This window comes from Poecilia reticulata, chromosome 7, assembly GCF_904066995.2.
Source record: "Poecilia reticulata chromosome 7, P_reticulata-male-v2, whole genome shotgun sequence".
In the NCBI taxonomy this organism is placed as follows: Eukaryota; Metazoa; Chordata; class Actinopteri; order Cyprinodontiformes; family Poeciliidae; genus Poecilia; species Poecilia reticulata.
Genome location: NC_088836.1, coordinates 26,834,261 through 26,857,686, shown reverse-complemented (window position 1 = coordinate 26,857,686; position 23,426 = coordinate 26,834,261). Strand labels below are relative to the sequence as shown.

Below are 23,426 nucleotides of genomic sequence, written 5' to 3'. Positions count from 1 at the left end.
AAAAAGGATTTTGGAACGCAAATGATCAGACATGGGTTAGTCGTCTTCCAGCATAATAAGGAATCTCAATCAGTGATCTTAAGGTGTACAGAGAGGTATTATTAACTGCAGCTTCCTCCTATAGCTGCCCTCCTTATGTCCAAGTCTTCCTAAGACATGTTTAATTCAAATATCTTAAATATCTTGGCCTACCTAGCAACTCAACCAGAACTCCAGCCCATTTGGTGGTTTTACCACTTTGTGTGCTGTACAATGGCTGCTGGAAGAGAGTTTTGTTGTTGACTTACCATCCAGAAACCAGTTGCTACATTCTAGTTGTTTGTGCAGGAGACTCTATTAATGCTTTTCAAGTATGTACAGTTGCAGAATTGCACATCAGTTTGCAGATGTGAGTGTAAACGTTGAGTTGAGGGGCGTGACCTGCAGTAGCTTATTTGGATCTAAAGTGACAAAGGCCCTAAAACAGCTCAAAATAGGCAGAACCGAGCAGACTAAAATTTTACTATCTAAGAGCGATAAGGCCCGTAGACCTATCCAAACTTGTACAAGGAGGTAGGTCGGATCAAAGCTAAAACAATCATTTGCATTTTACCTGAGAAAGCCCAGTCAGCATTTGTCATCCTGTGTCAATAACTGAAAACAATCACTCGCTTTTTGACACATGACGTATGGAAAGGGGGAAAAGGCATGAAGAGACACGGTATTCCTGAACCGCTGTTTCAGTAAGCGCTCCACTGTAAGGCAGCGAGTGTTGACTCAGACTTTGCACAGTCACTTGGAAAGACCTGACTCTCCTCAATTTCAGGAATTTCCTGATCCCCGCAGGGCCCTAGCAGAAAATCATCTGCAGGCTACGAGGCATGGGCCCTCCCTCTACTCCCACCCTCAGCTGGCCTGGGAAGTTCCAGGTTAATAACTAAACTGAGGACGCATGCTGGAAGAGTCAGCAGGGCAGGGCAGATGTACTTTTTGGACTGCTTCAGATTGTAGACTCAGCATTGTCCGGTGTTTCTCTGAGAGCAGAGACTCCACAAAGCTGTCACAAGTCAGTTTGGAATAAGAAGAAAATCATTTTTTTACGGCCTGGCGTCCAATGTGTCACTCAAGATGTTTATATTTACAACAGAACAATACCCCTAACCACAACTCACATGAGTCATGGCAGTCCTGTCACATCAGACATCAGTTTCACTAGAAACAAGCGTGGCTTTGAAAGGACTTCCGGCGCTTGGCTACACCTTGATTGTAGTTTTCCTACAGCTTGTTCTAACTTGCTGGTGCGCTTGACGTCAGACCAACACTGTTGGGAGTGCTATTACTCACTAAGTTGCATTCTTGAACAGCACGTACCAGCGCATCCTTCTTTCCCAAACAGGAAGTGCTCGCCAAGACGGTTGCTAAATCATCTGTGCTACACCCCAATGCGGTGGAGTTTCCTCAAGCAGACGCAGCAGCCTGTCTCTGGACAAGTTCACCTTCTGTTTTTCCTTCCAAAGTTCACCCACCCAGCCCCCAGCTCCGCGTTTTTACATCAGCCTTACATATGTTTGTATAAAACCCACATTGGGGACCAAAAAAAAGAAAAAAACGAAAGTATTTATCTATGACACCTGTTTCAAGAGCGGCCAGAATAAATATTGGAATATAAAGTCCAGGTTTTAGAGGCAAGGACATTTTTATTTAAATAATAGAAAAAACAAAACGGCATGAATACTAGAAATTAATGGAAAGTGTGACAAACAGGCTGACACTTCAGCTCATGCTAAAAAAATACATTTTCTTACCGCAAAACACAAGGTTGTTTTGCAAACACATGTACAAAGGACGAAAACAGGAAAGAATCCAAAACAGAAGAGAATATTATTTGACAGCAGGAGGCCGTTTGTACATCTCAAAAGCGCTACCGTGTGGCGAATTAAAAGCATTACATCTTGAACTTCAGGAAGAATTTAAACCAATATCGCCCCCTGCTGGAGTCAGTACTTTAGAGTCTGTGTGGCAGGCCGTTTTAACATAAAATCAGTTTCACAACGCTGACGTTCCAGATATTTGAAATTAGTTATGAGAACACATATTTTACGGAGTATGTATTAGGGCCACACAGGGAAAAAAATCATAAGTTTTTCTCACAATTCTGACTTTTGATATCAGAAGTTTAAAATTAGAATTTTTTTTGTGGCACTAACCCTCTTCCAGAGATATTAGTTAAATCTAGACATCTCCAATTATATTCGGACTTAGAAAAACTCTTAATCAGGCACGTGCAGAGGGGGGGGAGCGCTAGGGGTGCTTGAGCACCTGCCCCTTTTGCTCCTTGCCCCCAAGTGCCCTTTTGGTCAAATTCTTTTTTTTTTTGGTATTATTTCCTAAGCCCTCTTCTGACACATAATAACATGTACTAAAATTATTTTTTTGTTGGGTTTTTTTTTTGTACTACATAATAAACCGGTCACCTTGTTACCTTTGACCTTTTGCCCGTGACGCATGACGCAGTTGCCTCTCGCGCAGTGAGATAAGGCGGCTAACTGGAGCTCAACGTAGCGAACGTTCCAGATTACAGAACAGTTTTTGGTTAATTAAAAAAACATTTTTGGTAAATAAAGTGGAGTAGACTTGCTGCTTGTCAGATGACGGAAAACGTTGAAGTATCGTTTCTGCTTCAGCTCGGAGTCGTGGTTTAAGCAGAGAGGTAATGAAATACAACAGACACTGACAGGCCTCTGCGCCTGCCTTTCTCTGAAGAACTACTGAGCGGGAGGAGACAGCCAGGTGAGGAGAAACTGTTCTTATCTGTCGATTCAGTATTTTTATCATACAGACATTAGGCTGTTGTTGTTGTGCTATTAGCTAGCTGCTAGCTAACGACGTTGCTAGCAAAGCTAGATAACTAAAAAGCTTTTTCCCTGTATCGTTAATGATAGCGGTCATTCTTCAGTATCGCTTATGCAATAAGGGCACATCGCCCGTCCAAAACCGATCATCTCCATAATGGATATATGTCCGAGCTTCTAATTTCCTTTGCCGCATAATGCACATTTCATTTATTCTAGCATTAGGTAAATGTATCTTGAAGGAGAATAACACTTAAATAAAGGTCCAACAAGGATATTAATTTAGAATTAAAAATAACTCACCCTGAACTACCATGACAGAGATAATGTATGTAATAAAAGTGTCATTAATGAAGGGGAAAAAACTCGTAAGACTCTCTCTCTCTCAGACCCTAAGGCTCGCAGAGTATGAAGTTAATTTTTTCCCCCAATTATTCAATGAAAAAAAAAAATCAGTTAAGTAAAATAAAATTGTAATCAAAACTTTTGGAATTGTAATGATTGCTTTTTAAAAAACAAAACGTTTTGTTTAAAAAACTTTTTTTTAAATTAACTCATTTTTGTCTCGTGAACATAAAAAGTTATTTGCCAAACAAACATTTATTTGCACACATCAGAAATATTTTATTGCGATTTTAGGCCCTGCTCAAGACGTCATGTGAGAATCACAAGCAAAACTTCGAGTCACAAGCAAAAACTTAGAATAGCAAGAAAAGATTTCTGACATGCACAAATAAGTTTGTTTTGCAAATAATTTTTTCACTTCATGAGACAAATATGTGTGATTTTAATTTTAAAGTTTTTTAAGCAAAACTCAGTAGGCTTTTCTTATGGTGACATGCATTAACAATTACATTTTTGCTTTTGTTTTTTTTGTTTTTTTCATTTTTCTGCAGTTCCACATTAAAGTTTGATGCAGCTGCTTTCCAGAATCTACCGTCTTCATCTCCACTGCAGCAAACAGGCAGCTCTTTGTTTTATAGATTACAGTCCACTAAAATGTTGCATTGTGCCCTTGTTTATATTTTTAAGTGTAATTCTGTAAAGACAAAATATGTCTGGTGGTCCAGCTCTGATTTACATATCTTGCTAAATTGCGGGTTTGAATATTTCAATACTTTCCTATAACAAAATAGACCTGCAGAAAGAAATTACTAATAATATCTTACATATGCATAGCTGTATGCTCTATATAGAGATTTTCCTTAGCTTTGATTGTATATCTCACAATTTTGTAATTTATAATTGTTTATTAAACTCTGAAAACTGAGTAGCTTTGTTAATATTCTGTCCTATAATGCGGTTAGATGTGCCCGCTTTTTTTTTTTTTTTTTTGAGCACCTGCCCCGTTAGTGGTCTCTGCACGGCCCTGTTCTTAATTGAAGTATCTCTGATTTCTCAAATTTGCCATTAAGATATCTTGAAAGACATTTGTAATCTGTCGAAATTGTAATCAATTTGTAAGAACAGTTCAGTTTAAATTTAATGCGGGTATCTTAAATTACCAATTGGAGTTGTCAAAACATTTTTTTTTTCACAAGCTGGAATGTAATTACAGATGGCAAAACAAAGCCGATTTTATGATACTAAGGCTTGCCATAGCCGAGAAACCACAGAGAGAAAACTACAAGCCAATCAGAACCTGTCACTACAAACCACGTGAGAACGTTCTGGCTCCTTATTGGTCAGATGTGTCCGGCGGGAGAAAGCGCATGTAAAAGCAGAAGCTGTGTTCCGAGAAAAACGGATGCCTTTTTGACATAACTGAGTACTTTTTAAAGTTAAATTATAAATGTAATTCTTAAAAACATGTGGTACAAAAAATAGGTTTCCATTTATTAACAGCTATTTTTGCAATCATCTTAGTTTTGGAGTAAGTAAACCACATAGATCGACCTACTTTTACTCAAACTAAGACATTCAGCTCAAATAAAAAATAATCAAACCCCAAAACTTTGAAACTCTTGCAAAACCTTTATGAGCAGATAACTTTAAAAATGGAAGAAGCAGTTTGTTTAAAAATACTTTTTGCAGCAATATTCTTAATCGATATTGAGGAATTATTTACTTAAAACAAGCTCCAATATTTTGTAAGTAAGTTTAGTTTTATTTCAAATGTGTTAAGATATTTGCACTAGAAACCTGACATAAGTACCTTGTATGATTTAATGCTTTCACAATGTAGAGAAAGTGCTGGAAACCTGATGAATGAAGAGACCATGTTTCCTCATATAAATCTGAAGAAAAACAGGACATTTTTTCCTTTGTTTTCTTTATTAAAAATGAAAACAACAAATGTAAATAAAAAAATACGTTTCTAAGCTCAGCATACGTATAGAAAATGGGAAAACGTGGTGCAATTACTGCACAGGTGCTGAGGTTTTAATCCGTTAAAGCAGAAAAAGAACTCGGCACACTTAAAACCTGATCTGAAATATATATATATGCTTATATATAAATTTAATAAGGGTGTGTCCTGCAGCGAGGACGTTCATACATTCTAAGGAAAGGTACAGCTGTCGGACAAAGTACTGAACTCTGTCTCGTCCCAAAGGTAAACGAATGGTAGCAGCTCAACTAATCTCTTATTTGGACAAATCTGTCGATTCACAAACGCAGCATGCTTTTAAAAAAAAAAAGAAAGAAAGAAAACTAACAATCATACAGAACACGGCCAGCTCAGGCTCACACCATGACACGATGAAAAATCAGAACAGTGCATCGTTTTCATCCCTGTGCTGGTGTTTGATTCTTTTTTTTTTCTTTTTTTTTGGTTAGTTTTAAAATCCCTGGTCCCACGCTCAACCTCAGAGACCTACACATACCTCTCTACAAACTAAAATATCACTGAGAAGTTCATTTAGCCCAGTAATTCAGTTCACAAAGTGATAAATATAAAGCATTTAATTTGATTAACTTTCATGACGAACTGGTAAAAACTAGTGATGCACGATATATCGGCACAAACATCGGAATCGGACGATTTTTGTCATAACACATCTGTCCGTGCGATAAATAAAACCAGGCCGGTATTAACCAATATTTGCTTTCATCTTGTTGGCATTTATTTCTATCAAAACAGTACAGAAATATTTAGAATATCAGTAAATACGGTTTATCAGCAATATAAACGATATTGCTGATATCATTTATATCCAATGTAGATATTGTCCCAAAGTTTTGCATCTGTGCATCCCTTGTACACCCCCAAAACTCAGGTTCAAACTGCACAATCACAGAGACGACTCCTGTCTTGCACAGTCATTGGCACATGGTTAGGTTGGAAAGTTAGGTGGAAGGAAAAAGGTGCACAAGCATGTCTAAAGTCAGAGCAGAAATCTCTGAAGACCTTTTAGAGCCCGATGATAAATTCACATGATCAAAACCTCAAAGAAGAACTAAATCCTGAAGTTAAAGTATTTTCTTTAAAACTATGGCAGAGCCACAGGCTCATCTTACATCACACGTGTTTGGCTTTTTGAACTGAATTACTGAGATGAACAGACGTCTTAATGATATTTTCATTTACGTGAAAGGACACCACACGTCCTTTTTTTTATTGCTGGCAAATAGAGTTGGGTGTGAGCTACTCTGACCTTTCGCTCGCTTTACAAGGCATGTCAGCTACCTTCAGGTGAGGTTTTTACATCGACTGTGAAACTACGGACAGTATGTAAAGCCATGTGTTGTGATCCATCTCAGGATTAAAATAAAATAAAATTAAAAAAATAACACGATTCTGCCTGGAAACTGGAGGAGACATGTCACCCTAAAAAAAAGCATCTAGTACTTACTGTAAATGTTGCATTAATAGATAGTTCCCACAAGACCGGACCGGAAGTAAGTTACCCCAGAAGGCGCCATCTTGGTAGGCAACCGGTAAACAGCGTTACCGAAGCGTGACGTCAGACCAACACTGTTGGGAGTGCTATTACTCACTAAGTTGCATTCTTGAACAGCACGTACCAGCGCATCCTTCTTTCCCAAACAGGAAGTGCTTGCCAAGACGGTTGCTAACCCCACAGTGTAGCACAGTTTGTCGTTTGTACGACAAACAACGACGATGTTTGTCGTTGTACCAGTACAACGACAAACATTTTGCGTCTTTTTCTACTCTTCAAGAGAACTAGTTCAGTGTCTAGCTTAAGCAGATCTTATGAAAATAGTCAACAAGTCATTTGTGTTTTCTGACGGCCATTCAATGATCTGATCGGGTTTCTGTATGTGTGCTTGTGAATAAAACTGATCCGTCTCTTTCTATAGCGCACAATGTAAATGTAAAACGGCAAAATTCCTTTTAATAACAAGATGAAAATCAAATTATTAACAACAACGTACAGTCTACTGCTTCTTTCTCTACTATCTGCTATTAGTGACGCATAATAAACAACTGGAATGTAAAATTAATTAAGTTTATTGACACTATATGATTGTAAATATGGTCACATAAGAAGTAATCGCAGAGACTCTGAATGTAGTTTGGATTTTTTTTTGTTCTAGAGGAACTGTATATTTGGACATCCTCACTTTATAGTCATGTTTCATACTTTGTGCAAATGAATCACTCATGAAACTGCAGGTTTTCCAACAAGATGAAGTTTTTACAGTTCAATACGCCGTTATTGACTGACGGAACATTTGAAAATATTATTACCACTAATAAAGCGATCAGAATGCGTGTTGTATTATATGGATTGTGCTTCCTCTGGACATTAACCAGCCGCTGTCATCGATGCTAACGCTGCGTTCCAGTTGAACTCAGAACTGGGAAATTTCGACTTCCCGTTTGGGATAAACCAACTCTAACGTTCTCCGAAGTGAGATTTCCACTGAGCAAACTGGGAGCAGCTCCAACTAACCCCAGTTACGACTTGCAAGGTGGACTTTGCGGTTCAAAATGACCGCTCCTGGCATCAACATATTAAACCGTGGTGGAAATATGTTAATTTTACGAGACGCATGCGGAATAGAAGTGCGTCTAAAATCAATGCCACATGTAGCGCCTGAAACTACAAACTGGAAAAATTGAAAGTTATATTTGCTTTTGGGAAGTAAAGCTTAAATTTATGTTTGTAAGAGTTTTTGCAAACAATGTTTGTGGGCGACGCCATTTTAAAATACAGACTTCTTAACAAGTTACCTTTTTTTCCAGATAACTGGAACGCAACACGAGTAGCAAAGTTTGCTCACCTCTACAGGATGCATCGAGAACTTCTTCACTGTTTTATCGCCTTTGTATTTACACCCTTAAATGTAACAATATCCAAACATCGCTTACGCATAATTAATAAAGTGTTAAAGCTGCCTCCGTACTATCAAGAAGGTGGCAGAGCACCAGGCTGTAGGAAGTGTGACGTCATGTGGGAACTATCTATAGTTTTCACTGAATAGATTCACAAATGTACAAATATTAGGGCCATACTAAGAAAAATTAAAATTACAAGAGTAAAGTCATGTTACGATAATAAAGTCGTAAAATTTCGAGAATAACGTCATGATATTGCAAAAATAAAGTTGTAATATTAAAAGAATAAAGTGTTACAACTTCATTCTCGTAATTTCATTTTAAATTATTTTCCAAGAGTGGCCCTAATACCTCGTCGTACAAAGGAATAAAAAAAGCATAACTAGTGTGCAGAGATCATTGAAAATCCACACTTTCATTCATAAACTCTTTGTGTGAACAAAGCTTCTCCCTTAGTGACATGTTTTCAGTCCAGCTTGATCAAAATCATGATCAGCCTCTTACTAAACGTGTCCAGGATAAAAATGGAAAAACATTCAAAGGTGTCATTTTGGTAAATAAGAAAGAAGAAGCGTGTAAATTAGGCGGAGGTGCTCAATGCAAACCCCTTTGCCATAGCAGACCGACGTCTGTTTTATGTTGCGTCTGTGGTTGGGTCGGCACACACACTCAGCCCCTCCCCCACCTCCTCCCACACACACACACACGCACACACACACACGTACGTTTATTTAGGATGTGGCACCTGAAAAAGCGAGGCCCTGAGCGTCGGAGATGGCGTACACACAAAGAAGGTTTTGGGTAAAGAGAGGCAGCCGACCGTTTACAACATGATCACAGGAGAACCGCGTCGACGCAGGCTGACCGGCCAGCCGAGTCCACACCATGGAACGAAAGAGAAAAGACGACAGGAAGGAGGAAGGACAGACATCAGTGGAAATAGACGCGGTAGCAGACGTAAGCGCTGAGGGCCAGCGCCGTGCCCAGGCACACGTGGGCCGTCAGAGGGGACCAGGCCCCGGGCACAGGACAGGTTCCCTTCTCCCGCTCTGCTCCGTCCGTCCCGTCCTCCGCCGCCGCCACCCCCTGCTGGGGTTTCCTCGGAGCGCCGGAGGTCAAGTCTCCGATTCCCACAGGCCCGTCCCGTCTGTCGGGAGGCGGCTCCGGGGCGGCTGGGTTTCTGTTCCTCAGCTCTGTGTCTGCTGGAGACCTGGAAGACCAAACAGCAGAACAAAGGTTTAATTTCCCTTTTAGCCGATTATTATGGTAACTGTCCACTTCAGTCGTTATAAAAATCAAATATCAGTTAAAAGATATTTGACTTGGTCATTTAATTTAATCTTCTGTCTAGGCATGTCGCGATAAACGATAAATCAATAAATTAAACTTATCGACCTCATTTTAATTATTGGCTTTATCGTCTCTTCCTGCCTTTTATTCTGTTGATGACACTGAATGAAAAAAAGCTCAACTCCGGTGCTCTCCACTGACCCTCCCTTCCTCATTTCCTAAGTGTAAAGTCCAGCGCACACGACAAGTTATCGGCCGACAGTCGGCCCATTTTCACAACCTGAGAGATCACACATTAGCCGACAGAAATCCTAGGTATAATTGTGTGGTGTCCAGCCACTCAGCAATTATTTTGGACTTGTAGCAAAAAATAATGGCTACAAGTCCAGTTAACTAATTTTAATATCAAACATTATTTCAATGCTTTACTAGAATCTACCTGTGATGCATGTGGCTGGAGTCATCATAGAGTCCTGACTGAATAAAAATCATTATAACCTATTTATGTCACGTTAACGAAGAACAGCTGAAAACTTACCGGGTTTATCAACTGCCTTAGCAATTTGGCTCCAACTCCTCCCCTTGTCATTTCTATATTATTTACACGAAATGTTGAATAAATATTAATGTTGTTTCTACATATCATCTCCTATGTCCGCTGGACTTCAGGTTGCCATGTCAGCTGTTTGGGATTCCCCTCCGTAATTTCCCCTCAGAAAGCGTGGAGGAGAATCCTGCTTTCTGGTTGGCTACTTGTCACATTCAACAGGCTGCGTTAAGCTCAGACGGGAAAAACCCCTGATTTAGATCGAAGCCGCCACGACGATCTACCGTAACACACCACACACTGCAGGATGATCGGTTACGAAATCACCAGCGACAATCTTAGATCGGCCAACAATCTAAGATTTTCATAAGGGGAAAATGGGGGCAAAAAATCGTGTAGTGTGAACTATTGTATTAGATAGTCGGATGTGCCCATCTTCTCTATTTAAATCTAGAGATTACTGAAGGACAATACAGTATACAGACTTCATAATCTGCACTCTTTTGGTTGAATGCAGTATTTATTTCCACTTTGGCTTTATGTTGTTTAGTTTTTATTCAAGTATGTTTTTTGTTAATGGAGACTGAGAATCCATTTTATTTTTGTTTTTGGTTGTTTTGTTTGTTTAGTTTATCAGTTCCAGTGTTATGTGTTCTTTTGAAAATAAAGTGTATCTATCTATGGCAGGAAATCGCATGCATTATTAGTCATTTCCATTAAATCAGTGTCAAAAGGTCTTGAAACAATATTATCGTTTATCGCAATAATTTTTTAGACAATTAATCGTCCAGCAAAATTTGTCATCATGACAGGCCTAGTTCTGCCTCTTTAAAAAAAAAAAAAAACTCCTGCTCTTTCTGAAACTCCGCCTTCAGCACGCCGTCACAACAATGGTCCTCCATGATGCCGTTTATAGCCGTTCTTAGCTCAGCAGACTCGTAGTTCCAGCTGGTGTCTGCTTGTTGCTGCTGCCACTAGTCTGGAGGAGCTGACTGGCTGAACGGTTGCCATGGAGACTAAAGGATTTCTCATGCATGTTTTAGATGAGGAAGCAGCAAAGAGTCTCTTTCCCACTGGTGGTAAATCTCACGAGAACGTTTGTAAACGGCTTCATGGAGAAACACTGTGATGAAGGCGAAGTGCCAGAAAGAGCAGCAGGAGCTTCTTAAAGAGACAGAGACCCAATTTCAAGGCGTCAAATTTCAAGTTATGTTTGATGACATGTAGCATTTTTTTTAAATAACAGCTGATGGTGACGGTTTCCTGATTTTGCTATAAAATGAAACTATTTGCCGATTGTTTGAAAACAGCGTTAAGTTTTTGTATAATATTAGGAAAACATGCGATAGTATTAGAGAAAAGTCCTGACTAAATCTACAAATTATTACATGTGACTTCCTTACATAGTGTGGAATCAATGATTTACTAAAAACAGTTGCTTTGTGCAACGTCTGCTTCTCTACTAAAAAACATATAAATGCTGCATTAAACGTAAAGTTAAAGTGTCAACAACAGGAAAACGGAGCTTGAGCCTAAATGATCCAACATCCATTGGAGTCCAGGCACTTCTTCATGATATGCAAAACATTGATATCACAATAAACGTGCATTATATAAATCATATAGATATGTAGGTATAGAAGTGGTCGCGGATGACAGATAAATGATGCAGCATCGTTTCCTCTTAAGCTCTACAGGAGGAGCGAAGACTGTGCTACGTTTTCCACACAGCTTCTCCATTTTGGTTTCATTTCTGTCTGATGAATAATGACGATGTTAAATCTGCTGCACGTTTCTGAACACTTGAGGTCAGATTTAAATCAACTTTAAGCCTGATTAAGATCAGACCGTCTTTATTATTGTGACCTGATGTGTAAAACCTGATTTCATGACTTTTTATGTAGTTACAAAGTGGCTCTGATGGGGAACAAAATCAACTCCTCACAGGTTATTAGCTTAGTTTTTTTCAAACACAGTTAGAATATCATAATATAACATTTTGATAACTGTTTAAAAATGAAGTATAAACTTTTTTCATATGTCTTACTTTTTACACATTGCTCTTTATTTGAAGAAAAAGTATATATATGAAATTTTAATACAGAAATGTGATTGTTTCAATAAAAAGTTTATTTAATTCCGTTTTAATTTTTATTTTAGCTAAGCCATTCTTACTATGACTTTAGGGCTTAAACTTCAGCTTCTCAAACAGAAAAGACTAATTTAAAGTGTCAGCAGAAAGTCACTAAGTATCACTGGAAAGTTAAGTGGAAGGACGAACGTCTGGTGGAAAAAAGCGTCAAGTGGACTTTAAGAAAACATTTTTGTCAAAAACCCACAGAGACGACGATTCATGACAGGAAGTGTCGTGATTCGTCGATGTCAAAATCACATTTAAAATCTTTGCTACTAGTTTCCTCATAGCATTCTTATCAAATCAACGATAAACCATCTCAGGTGCAGCCGGCTCTCTCACCTGTCCTAAGTGCTGCTTCATGCGTCTTGTTTACGTTTGTTGATTGGCCCACAAAGCCAGCCAAAGGCAAACCAAATTTAATTAGTGACATAAAACAACATTTCCAACAATATTCTAATTCATTAGTTTTCAAAGTGAGGGTCGTGGCCCCTGGAAGGGCCACCAGAAGGTCTTAGAGGGGAAAAAAAAAATTGACTGAATTGAAATTTTTGTTATCAAAATCTAGTCTATTGTTCCAATTAATATTATATATGTAAAAATAATTTGTTGAAATGTTACTTCCAGGTTTTTGTTTCTGATTGGTTGCTCTTTAAGCTAGCATAGCGACTGTAAAATGGACAGAAAAAAGACTGAAGGATGTAATAATTATTGAATAATAAACAATAAATGAATTAATCGCACGATAAATTAAAACAAGCTCAATAATTTCCATTTGTATGATTTATTGTTTTTCTCGTTTCTACCAAAAAAATCGTGTTTTGGTCTCAACTAGCTTCTTTTTCTGAATGACAATTTTGTTTACAAAGGCTTCATAATTCAGTTTATTTGTCGTTTTGCTTATTTGTTTTGGATATTTAAAATATCTTCCAGTTCCAGTGTTAAATATTCATTAAAATTTTTACTTTATTTACCTTTGCAAATGGGTTCTTGCATTATATCATGTCTTTAAAATAGCCTCAAAACAACAATATTATAATTTATCACAATAACGTATGAGACAATTTAACGTTTGTTACCATGGCAGGCCTATTGAACAGCGAATAAAACGTTTGTGATGCAATAATTTCCAGAATGAAAGTAGATCTGAACCAGAGTGATTTTCTCAGATCATTCAGAGCTGCTGTCGTTTTAAATCTTATCTCTTCTGCATCTGGCCGCCTCGTTCCTGTAAATCGGTCCGACTTGAGAAACAGGTAGACCGAGAAAAATAAATAAATAAAGAAAAACTAGAGCTATAGATGAATGCACCCCTGATGGCATTCATGAAAAACGGTTCTGAGGTAAGGAAGGAAGATTATGAGGCAGATAACCTGAATTAAACTGACTCTGGATTGAGCGCCACAGTTTATTCACAACAGCTTAATTCACTCCAGGTTTAGAGCTGCAACTAAAAGAAATAAAATAAATCTGCTTGTGCATTTTCTAACTTTATTTTACTCAAACTTCACCAGATAATGGCGATTTAATGCAAAAAGAAAAAGTCTGCGTCTCAATAAATGAGAATATTATTGATTATTATATCAGAAACTCAATGTAAAATGTGAAACTGATGGTTCATTACACACACAGGGCGACATAATTCTACTCATTTTCATTTCAATGAGAAAAACAAACATGGGGAAGTGCTGACATGAAAGCTGCAGCTTTTTACAGCCCGGCACGAGCCACAAAAGGTAATTTCCAGAGAAGTCTGCTGTTCACAAACCGCAGAGTCCAAGCATTTCCATGGAAAGTTCAGTGGAAAGAGAGGATGGTGTAACAGTTTTAAGCAGAGGTACGCTAAAAAAATAAGCTGCAAGATTATTAAAAAGGTGATTAATTTTGGTAATTTAACTCAAAATATTTAACCCAAGCTGCCGTATACAAACATTTTCATTGAAAGTTAAGTGGAAGGAAAAAGGGCTACGACCACGTAAGGGCCTAAACAAAACATGAAAGTTGTCCCACAGACACTTGCACAACCTAGAAAATGTATATTCCAAATAAACTTACTGCAGCCAAGCATTTCCATAGAAAGTTCAGTGGAAGGAAAAAGTTTGATTTTTAAAAAAGTACCAAAAGAAGATGGCGTAGCAATTTTAACCACAGCCACATCTAAAAATAACCTACAATATCATGAAAAGGTGATTAATCTCATTATAGAGACATTACACACAAAGCAATTATTTTTGTTCATTTTGGCTCAGAGCAAACTATCATCAAATTAGTTTTACTAGAGGAATGTTATGACATGATCATGTCATGGACGCAGACACCCTCCACACGCCACAAAGTGTAATTTCCAAAGAAGCTTGTCATTCACAAACTGCTGTATCCAAGCATTTTCATTGAAAGTTAAGTGGAAGGAAACATTTTGATTTCAAAAACAGTACTAAGAGAGGATTGTATAGCACATTTTACCACATCTAAAAATAAACTACAATATCATTAAAAAGGTGATTAATTTCACCCAAAGCTACATCAGATTCATAACTCACATGTTGACGCTTTTGGCTTAAAGTAAATTATCGTCCATTTACAAGTTCCTTTTTTTTCCAATTCAATTTAAAAATAACTCTGAAGATTTCCTAAGTTATTGAGATGCATGCGTCAATTTTTAGGCCAGCATTTCGGATGCTCACCTCAGTTGGGACGTTTCCACACGCTGGATGAAGTCTACGTCATCTGGGAAAAAACATGGCTGCACTCGGCCGTTGTGAGGGTCTCTGGGAGGAGGAAGAGGAGGCGGCGGGGTGAACTCTGGAGGATCATCTTCCTCATTCGACAGCTCTTTCCACGACTCCTAGGAACAAAACAGAAATATACACGTTATTTTTAAGAAAACATCTTTGAAAAATTGAGAAGAGAAGAAGAAGAACCTGCCTGGAGAGACGTGTCTCCCTTGATGTACTTGGCACCTTCGATCACGGCGAGGTAGGAGAAGCGAAGCTGGTCTGGCGTTTGTATCAAACCCATCCGATAACGACGCATCTCCAGCAGCACTTCACGGATCCGCACCGAAGACGGGTCTTTACGGAGAGACATCTGTAAAAATAACAGAAAAACTGCGCTTTTAAATCTGTAAAGATAACATTTAAACCATAATAGCTAAACGCAGTTTTTATACTAACTGTAAAAATGACAGAAAAACGCCATTTTTACTTCTGTAAAAATAACAGGAAAACGCCGCTTTTAAATCTGTACAAGATAACAGCTACACAGTTTTTAGACTAACTGAAATAACAGCTAAACGCCATTTTTTCTTTTGTAAAAATAACAGAAAAACATTATTCTTACATCTGCAAAGAAAAACAGCAAAACATCCATCTTACATTAGTAAAAATAATAGCAAAATGCCATTTTTACATCTGTAAAAATAACTAAAAGACGCCTATATCACATTTGCAAAAAAATGAAAATAAAAAGCAGCAAAACGACATTTAAACATCTGTAAAAACAACAGCAAAAAGCAGCTTCTAGACTAAAACTTTGTCTTGTTCCATTGGAAACATAAAACTACGACTCTGCTGATGAGTCTTTACGAACCAAAAGGAGGCAGGTGTCCACGAGGCAGAAGGTGCCGGAGCGTCCGATGCCAGCGCTGCAGTGTACCACCACCGGCCCGTGCTCCGCATTCAGACAGCCCGACTCGCGCACCTTGAAGAGGAAGTTGAGGAAGGAGGCGGGAGACTCTGGGACCCCAAAGTCAGGCCAGGTCGTGTAGTGAAAATGTAAAATTTCACGCGTCTCCCGAGTCTGCAGGGGCAGATCAGAGTGAAAACGATCAGAAGAAATCCAGTGAAAGCAAGAAGGACTTTTTTCTTTTTTTTTGCTATGCAAATTATTTCTCAGAACTGAAAACGGCAAAGAAAAGCTGCAGTTTCAGCAAATGAAACTGAGAAAACATGGATAAGAGAAGCGAAAAGAAGGAAATTTGTTTCATATGTTTCAGTTCTTCAGTGATCATCTCACACATGACTTTACAGGAACGAACAACGGGGTTTCTGCAGGTTTCACCAACTCTCATTTAACACTTTCTAAGACTATTATGAATTAAGTTTAAGGATCAGCGTTAGCGGCAGCGCCTCCCGTTTTCTGGGAAGCTACAGCTGGGCCAGAGGATCAAAAATGAGACATTTCTGCAGTCAGTTTGAGGCTCTTAGCAGCAGCTTCCTGCTTCTCATTCTCTACAAGCTTAACCCCAAAGAGCCGAGCTGTTTTAGAACAAAACCCACGAAGCATCGAACGGGTTAGCAACAGTTAGCAGCTATTTAGCAGTAGCCTCAACGACGACAAAGTATTAGAGACTGAGTGACAAAAAATCAAATAAAATAATGAAAATAAAGGCAAAATACTATGAGAATAAAGTCAAAATAATACAAAAACAGTCATTTTGTTCTAGTATTAATCTTGTATAACATTATTCTTGTAATTTTATTTATTTTTTATTTCCTAAGACTCCGCCGTAATGTCTGTGGCGACTCAAACTTTTGCCTGACAGAAAGAAAACTAGACAGAATACACAAGATTAAATATTCTTGCCATGACAAAATTACATTTTTCTAAATTAAATTTCAATCTTTTATTTTAGAAACAGGAATTAAAGACTTTCTAATTATGCACAGACACTCTCAACAACAACAAAAGCCATCATCACGATGCGGATTAGCATCATTAGCACGTAGCTTCTGCACTCAGTGTGATAATGGTACAACTCACAGACAGATTCTCCAGCTCCAGCTGTCGGACTGTGTAGTACGATTTGATGTCCTCCGAGACGAGAGTGACCTTGAAGCTGGTGTCTTCGAAGATGACATCTTTCTCCTCCCTTTGAGGCCAATATTGGGCACATTTGATCTGAACCCAAAGGAGAACGCAGGTTATACACCAGAAAAAAAGGAAACGCAGAGAGACGGAGAGCTGGTGCTTACAGAGCCTTTCTCTATGACCCGGTTCAGCATCACGACTCCGCGGGTCCTCTGCTCCCAAACCATCTCCCAGAAATGACCACATGTACTTGGAAGGGGACCCTAAGAAGAAACGACAGAGAAAACAACCATTTAATCACTTAAGTTGGCAAATATGAAGGTTTTGTCTGATCATGAATCCCTTTGGATTCAGAGTTTTAACGAGAACCCTTTATTTGCCTAATTTTATGCATTTGTTTTGTTATGAAAGCAGCCATTCTTTCTTTTGTGTGAAATTCTAATCAAACATTTGTTTTTTGTTTAAAACAAAAAGGAAAATGAACGAAAACGCTGCTAACAAATCCACCGATCCGAATCGGTAGCTAAACAAAGTCCTCGGTTAGGGGTGGGCATTTATCGTGAAAAACTTCTTATGATGATAAGAATTTTGATGCATTATTGTCTCAATAAATTTCACTTATTAATATCATGTGAAAAACAACTGACAGTATTATCGAAAATGTTATTTTTACCATTTTCTCCACTGTTTGTTTCACAAAATTATCATATCAGTAAATTCAAAAATATGATTTAATGCGGTTAGTGTGTGCAGTTTAGTGACATAAATCACACTTCAAGTAAGAACTTTTTTAAATGGAAATGTTTTTCAAGAACAGTATTTGTGTTTGTGGCGTTATGAATGCTGTGCCATACAGTTACCAAAAACAAAGCAATAAATAGCTTTTTTCCCAAAAACATTTTCATTATCACAATAAAATTCTTGAATCCATTTGAGGAAAAGACGACGAGTTGTTGTGCCAATCACAACAAAGTTCTGCAATGAGCTGGGTGGAGGCACTGAGAGTGAGAGCTGAGCAGCAAAAAAGAAAATAAAAAATGGGTAGACGCCTGTAGAACTGAACTCCAAACTATTAGTAGAAAATCCACCTATTTGTTGACTTTTCCATTAAGTATATCTAAAATATTTTAAAGAAAATGCGGCTTCTGAAGCTAAAATACCCAGCATGCATCTTGACGCACTATTGGCTGGCGTTTGCGAAGCAGCCAATCTATGAGCTCCATTTATGTTCCTTGGCGCTGATTGGTTGAACCTCCAACAGTGGAGATAAGGAAGAAAGTAGATGCTAGTGCTAACACAGTTTCCAGTGTGGGTATTAATACACATTTGATGTTTAAACTATTAAAATATGTATTTTCAGAGAGGGACTCAAGTATTCACAGATATTAAATATTCGCGGGTTCGCAGTAGTTCACTGCATTAACCAAGAAACTTTGGGAAAGCATATATTTACAAACCCAACTTTACTCCTGTATTTCAGAATCGCATTTTAAACAGGGGATATTTCACATTATTGATATTCACTCTTATATGGAATAACTGTGATACTTTAAAAAAAGAAGTTGAGTTGTTACATGATTTCCTGTAAAACTTTATAAATTACTTTAAATTGTCCAAGTCAGCTTCCATTCATTGTAAATTAGGCTGGTTCAAACACAATCTAATAGAAAATAAAGCACCCGAAAAGTTTCCCAGTTTGATTAAAAGTTTTCCAGCTCTAACCGAAGCACAATGTGGTCAGGGTACCTGAACAGAAATGCAAGCCACACTTTTTAGATATTTATAAATAATTTTTACCACCATGTTCCCTTCCTCTTCCATTATTATTTGTATTTTTGTTAGTTTTTTTGGAAATTATTACCTCTGGATTCTGCGATCTTACTTTTTACCATCAGATACTTTTCATGATTCTAGTATAACTTAGTATAATTGAGGATACATAAGTTTACGTCCACAAAGTAAACTTGTGGACGTAAATATAAAAACTCTAATTTTATATTGAGAAAATTAGAATTTTCTCAATATAATCTTTGAACATAATACTGGAAAAGTTACAGTATTAACTGTAACTTTGGGTGAAGTTTAAATGAAGTTCAATTTATTTTTATATGGAAGCACAACTAATATCATCTGAAAGAGCTTTACATGGCAAACAGAATCCAGTTCATGCACACAAAGGATTTTATGTGTAAAACCATACTACTACCATTAGGGATGAAACGATTAATCGATTATTGAAAAAACCTGTCAACTAATTTAGTAATCGATTAATTGCTAACTGGAGTACAGACTCAAAAAAATACCATTTGCTCTAAGAACACACTCAGAGCAGAAATTAAGCCAAAAATCTGTATATTTTGGATTTTTAGATGAAAAACAAGTTTGTCTGTAAATATGTTTTACCCAGAACTCCTAAAGTGTCAAAGTTTAAACTTCACCTGGTTCACATTCTGTTAAAAAACACAAAATCTCCTATTAAGCACCATTTCCAATCCAATTATTAATCAGTTAATGCAAAAATTAACCAACTAATCTACTAAATAATCCGTGTGCATTAAAGAGATGCTGTTATTGCATTTCAATGTCAAATTTATTTATAAAGCACTTTTAAAAAGGTGCACCAAAGTGCTGCACAAAAATTATAATAGGATAAGTTCAAGAAAAGAGAAAGAAATAATACTAATATATATATATGATAAAATAATAAGAGTAATAATAAGTAAATAAAGTAAAAATAAAACATCACAACAGGAGAGTTACAGTATCAGGCCTCAATTAAATGCTGAAGAATAAAAATTTGTTTTAAGAAGCAATTCAGGCAATAAAGTGTTAAATAAAATTAAACTGTTTGTTTTGTTTCTTTTTAATGTTTTTCTAATCTTGCATAAAAACGCTCAAGTGGTTGAATGAAAAATCTGCACGGTGTAAATGTTTTTATCCGATTAAATCGATTCATTGTATCATCAGTTGCAGCCAATATAATCCAATGCATTCTTACGTTTTGCTGAAAGGTTTGCTTGTAGCTTTTAAATTACTGTCAGGCTGCGCAACAGATACGTTTTATTACAATGCAAAGAGATATTCTGAGTGAAGGCTGCGTCTCCCTGGATGCTCACCTGAGTAAGAATATATTTCCTCTGCGCCTCTTCTGCAGTTATTAGGCTGGCATTGATGTAGTCGTTTGGACCCAGCTGCAGGCAGATTCTGCTGTGGTCAACTGCAGAACGGAGAGAGAAGCAAACAAAAGCAACAATTTAAATTTTAAATCGATAACACTCCTCCTGCACAGCGTCCTCCCCTGGCTGTGAGAAAATGGCGTCGCTGGACGGACTAAAAACAGACGCCGTGTGAATCTCACCCTGAGAGGTATCAGCCCAGGGAACTTTTTGAGATAAAAATGTAAACAGAACTACTTAGTTTCGGGTTCCTCATTTTCACATCTCGTTAAATGCGAATATGAAAAACCGTAACTATTTGCAACGCCGGCTCTGCGCAAATTTTGCATGGCTCGTTCAGTGTGAAGAAAAGAGGAAACCACCAAAGTTCAAATGTTAAACTCTGTTAGCTGCTTAGTTTATTGGATAATGATACTGAACAATATTATATACTTTGTATGATTAGGTGGAAACATAACAGCAGTTTAATGAAGCACTAATCAAACTAGTAAAGTATAATTAGTGGCTTTCTTAGTTTCCTATGAAATGTTTTGTGAATTTTATGTCATTTATTTATTTTAAAAAGGGTTTTAAAAATAAAAAAACAAGAGAAAACATGCATACACAACTAAGACCAAAGTAATTAGCTTAGCACTACTTTTCTGTTTGAAAAAGAGCAGAAAGGAGTAAACCATAAAATGAATTATATTACCTACCGACTCAATAATGATCAGAAATTTGTAATTAAAACCATAAAAACCAACAAATATATTACAAAGTAATAATAATTATTATTCTAATAATTATAATTCTGATACAAAGGCAGAATAATTACCAACTCCTTGTTAATTTAACACATTAAAAAACATAAACTTGGGTAAATTTTGTGTAAGATGATTTCTAAAATAGGATCCGGACTCTACCTTTAAATAATGATTACTCTGCCAGAGGAGAAATGGGAGGAAGCAGCTGCAACGGTGTTATTGGTCAAATGAAAACACGACGCGTCTCAGTTAGCATCGATATTTAAGTTTGTTTTCTTTAAGTCTGACCAGGTGAAGAAAGGCGAAGAGCGACTCACAGGGGCTGACGTCCCGGTAACGGTTCCGAGTCTTGTTTTCGGGAAATTTGGCAACCTTGCATGGTAATTCACAAGACTGCTGGCGAATGTCCTACGGGAAAACAAACCAAAAAAAAAAAAAAAAAAAGATTTTACAAACAGCGTTGTATTATTTTTATACATTCAAGTGTGACTGCAATGTTTGAAAAATCTAAATTTATGCATGTGTGCAAAGAAAGTCCTGTGCAGGGGGGAGGAGGTTCTTCCTTCCTAAATTTTGTCCTACATGTCAAGTTTTTTTCATGCTGAAGAAGTTTATGTAAAACATAGAAGCCTGTAGCTCAGAAGTTTACTAAACACTCATAATGGGTATATAAAACGTAGTCCTTCAGAGATTTATTTTAATCATTCTTTTAAAAAGTTGAGATGATTTTAACCATTTAAAGTTCTGACACAGCCAGTTTATAGAGTGAATTTAGGAAGATTTCCAAAGATAATGCATCTCAAAAAATCTAAACCTGTCCCAATATACACCAAAACGTAAACCTCTACATATATAAATCTTTTAAAAAGCAGAAACTTCCACATCACCAATTGGTCTAGTTCAAGGCCTGTTAATTATAATGATTGATTACAGCTAGTAGGTTCTCAATGCATCATAAGCTGAATTAATCAATACTGAAGACGATGGGCGATCTAAAATATTAAAGGTAATTTTATTTATAGAGCACATTTTCAGCAACAAGGCAATACAAAGCGCTTAAACAAATGAATAGTCGTTTCTGAACTCTTACAAACTCCAAGATTGAAACAACTGAACAGGTGATTCAGATGCGACACCAATGATCCAACAGAACCTCTACAACTGACCTCAACCAGGACCTCAAAAATGTGTAAACTATGCAAGACTATCCGGAAAAATAATACGGTTTTTGTTCGTTTTTAAGACACTTAAATTGTAAGCAACCTAATTGTCTTACAAAACTGTTAGAATAAATAACTAAAACCCCCAAATGAATATAACATCCACGGTTATTCAAGTGTAAAAAGTGTATATGGCGAGAGAAAACAAGTCATTAGCTTTAAAGAAGGTTTCTATTGACAGAATAAGGTTATTAAATGAGATTAAAGACTACAGATTAAAGCTGTGATGGGACGTACTTCAAAATACACACATACAGTAATAATAAAACATAATAATAATAATTTGATTGTCCCTAAAACATGAAATCTTCGCCATCGGCTTAATGTTTCCCCACCATGATCAGCAGACAGTTCAAACCTCATATACGGAGTTCCAAGTCCTATTTTCGTCGATTTCCCAAAACTCGGCTTCCATCGCTGCCGCCCGTTGTTGTTCCCGAACCCGAAAGGTAAAACCGCGGCTTCCCGGCAATAAAGCCGTAGTAAACTGTAGTTAAGCAATTTCCTGCGTTAGCTCCTAACTGTCCGGCTGCTGGTAGCTAGCAGTAGGGCTGCATAGATCGCTGCCTCGGCCTGTTCTTTAGCGGAAACACGCCGCTAGCTCCTCCTACGCAGCGTAGCTGCCGTCCTTGGCTGTCTAAAAGAGAGCAGAGTGAGGTTTTAGAGGAATTAGCAAGCTGTTCTGTGATAACCGAAGTTGATTTACAAGTTCTCGTCATATTCGGAGTACAACTCCATTAGTAGGAGGATCCGCTTACCATTCTTACAACAATGGCAAAGACTGACGTGCGAGGGCGCGCGGAGGCATCTTGCTTCTGGAAAGAAATGCGTTCGATTTGTCAGGGAGCGCGCACGCAGGTTTACGTTGAGGTCTGAGTGGAAAGGTTACGTCGTCGTGAGCGCCATATTGGGAGTGGAAAGTTCGCTTTAAAGGCAGTATATTTTAAACCCAATTTTATATATAAGTATATATATATATATACAACAGTATTGGTAGTATTATAAATTATAATATTACAATAGTAATATTGATAATATATTACAATTATTATATATTGCCAATATTAATAGTTTTATAATAATAATAATAACAATACTACCATTTGGAGTATTATAATAATACTAATTGGCAGTATTGCTGGTATTATAATACTACCAACATTAATATTGTTATTATACAAATTGGATGTATTATAATACTGCCAATACTGTTATAATTTAAATGTATATTATGTTTACCATATTGCTCCTGAACATTAAGTATTATAATACTACCAATATTGGTAACATTATTAGTAACAGTGGTAGTATTTGGTATTACTTTTCTAAATTTGGAAAATAAAAAATTTTCTGAAGATATGTTCATATTTTTTCTAGAAAATTTCTGACATAAATGTCAAAAATTTTTTTATAGTCAAAAATGTTTGACTT

The 23,426-nt window shown here is 37.2% G+C and overlaps 2 protein-coding genes across 2 annotated transcripts in view; one reads left to right on the top strand and one right to left on the bottom strand.

Moving 5' to 3' along the window:
- Positions 1 to 23,426, top strand: part of klhl12 (kelch-like family member 12) — a 66,935-nt gene that overhangs the window by 30,411 nt on the left and 13,098 nt on the right. The gene's annotated exons all lie outside the window — the stretch shown is intronic.
- Positions 8,865 to 22,845, bottom strand: ptpn1 (protein tyrosine phosphatase non-receptor type 1). The gene is made up of 10 exons (XM_008414419.3): positions 22,754 to 22,845; positions 22,354 to 22,632; positions 21,093 to 21,183; positions 19,973 to 20,073; positions 17,021 to 17,119; positions 16,809 to 16,946; positions 15,636 to 15,845; positions 14,973 to 15,134; positions 14,732 to 14,892; positions 8,865 to 9,286 (listed from the first exon to the last, which is right to left on the bottom strand). Exons 2-10 carry the CDS (start codon positions 22,408 to 22,410, stop codon positions 9,007 to 9,009), a joined length of 1,299 nt encoding a protein of 432 aa, XP_008412641.1. The 5' UTR covers positions 22,411 to 22,632; positions 22,754 to 22,845; the 3' UTR covers positions 8,865 to 9,006.

Coding starts and splice junctions, on each gene's coding strand:
- ptpn1 (XM_008414419.3), bottom strand. CDS start 22,410: ATGGAAGCCGAGTTTTGGGAAATCGACGAAAATAGGACTTGGAACTCC. Junction 21,184..22,353: donor CTTGGAACTCCGTATATGAG/GTTTGAACTGTC, acceptor GTTTTCCCGTAG/GACATTCGCCAGCAGTCTTG. Junction 15,846..16,808: donor TGGAGCTGGAGAATCTGTCT/GTGAGTTGTACC, acceptor CTGCCCCTGCAG/ACTCGGGAGACGCGTGAAAT.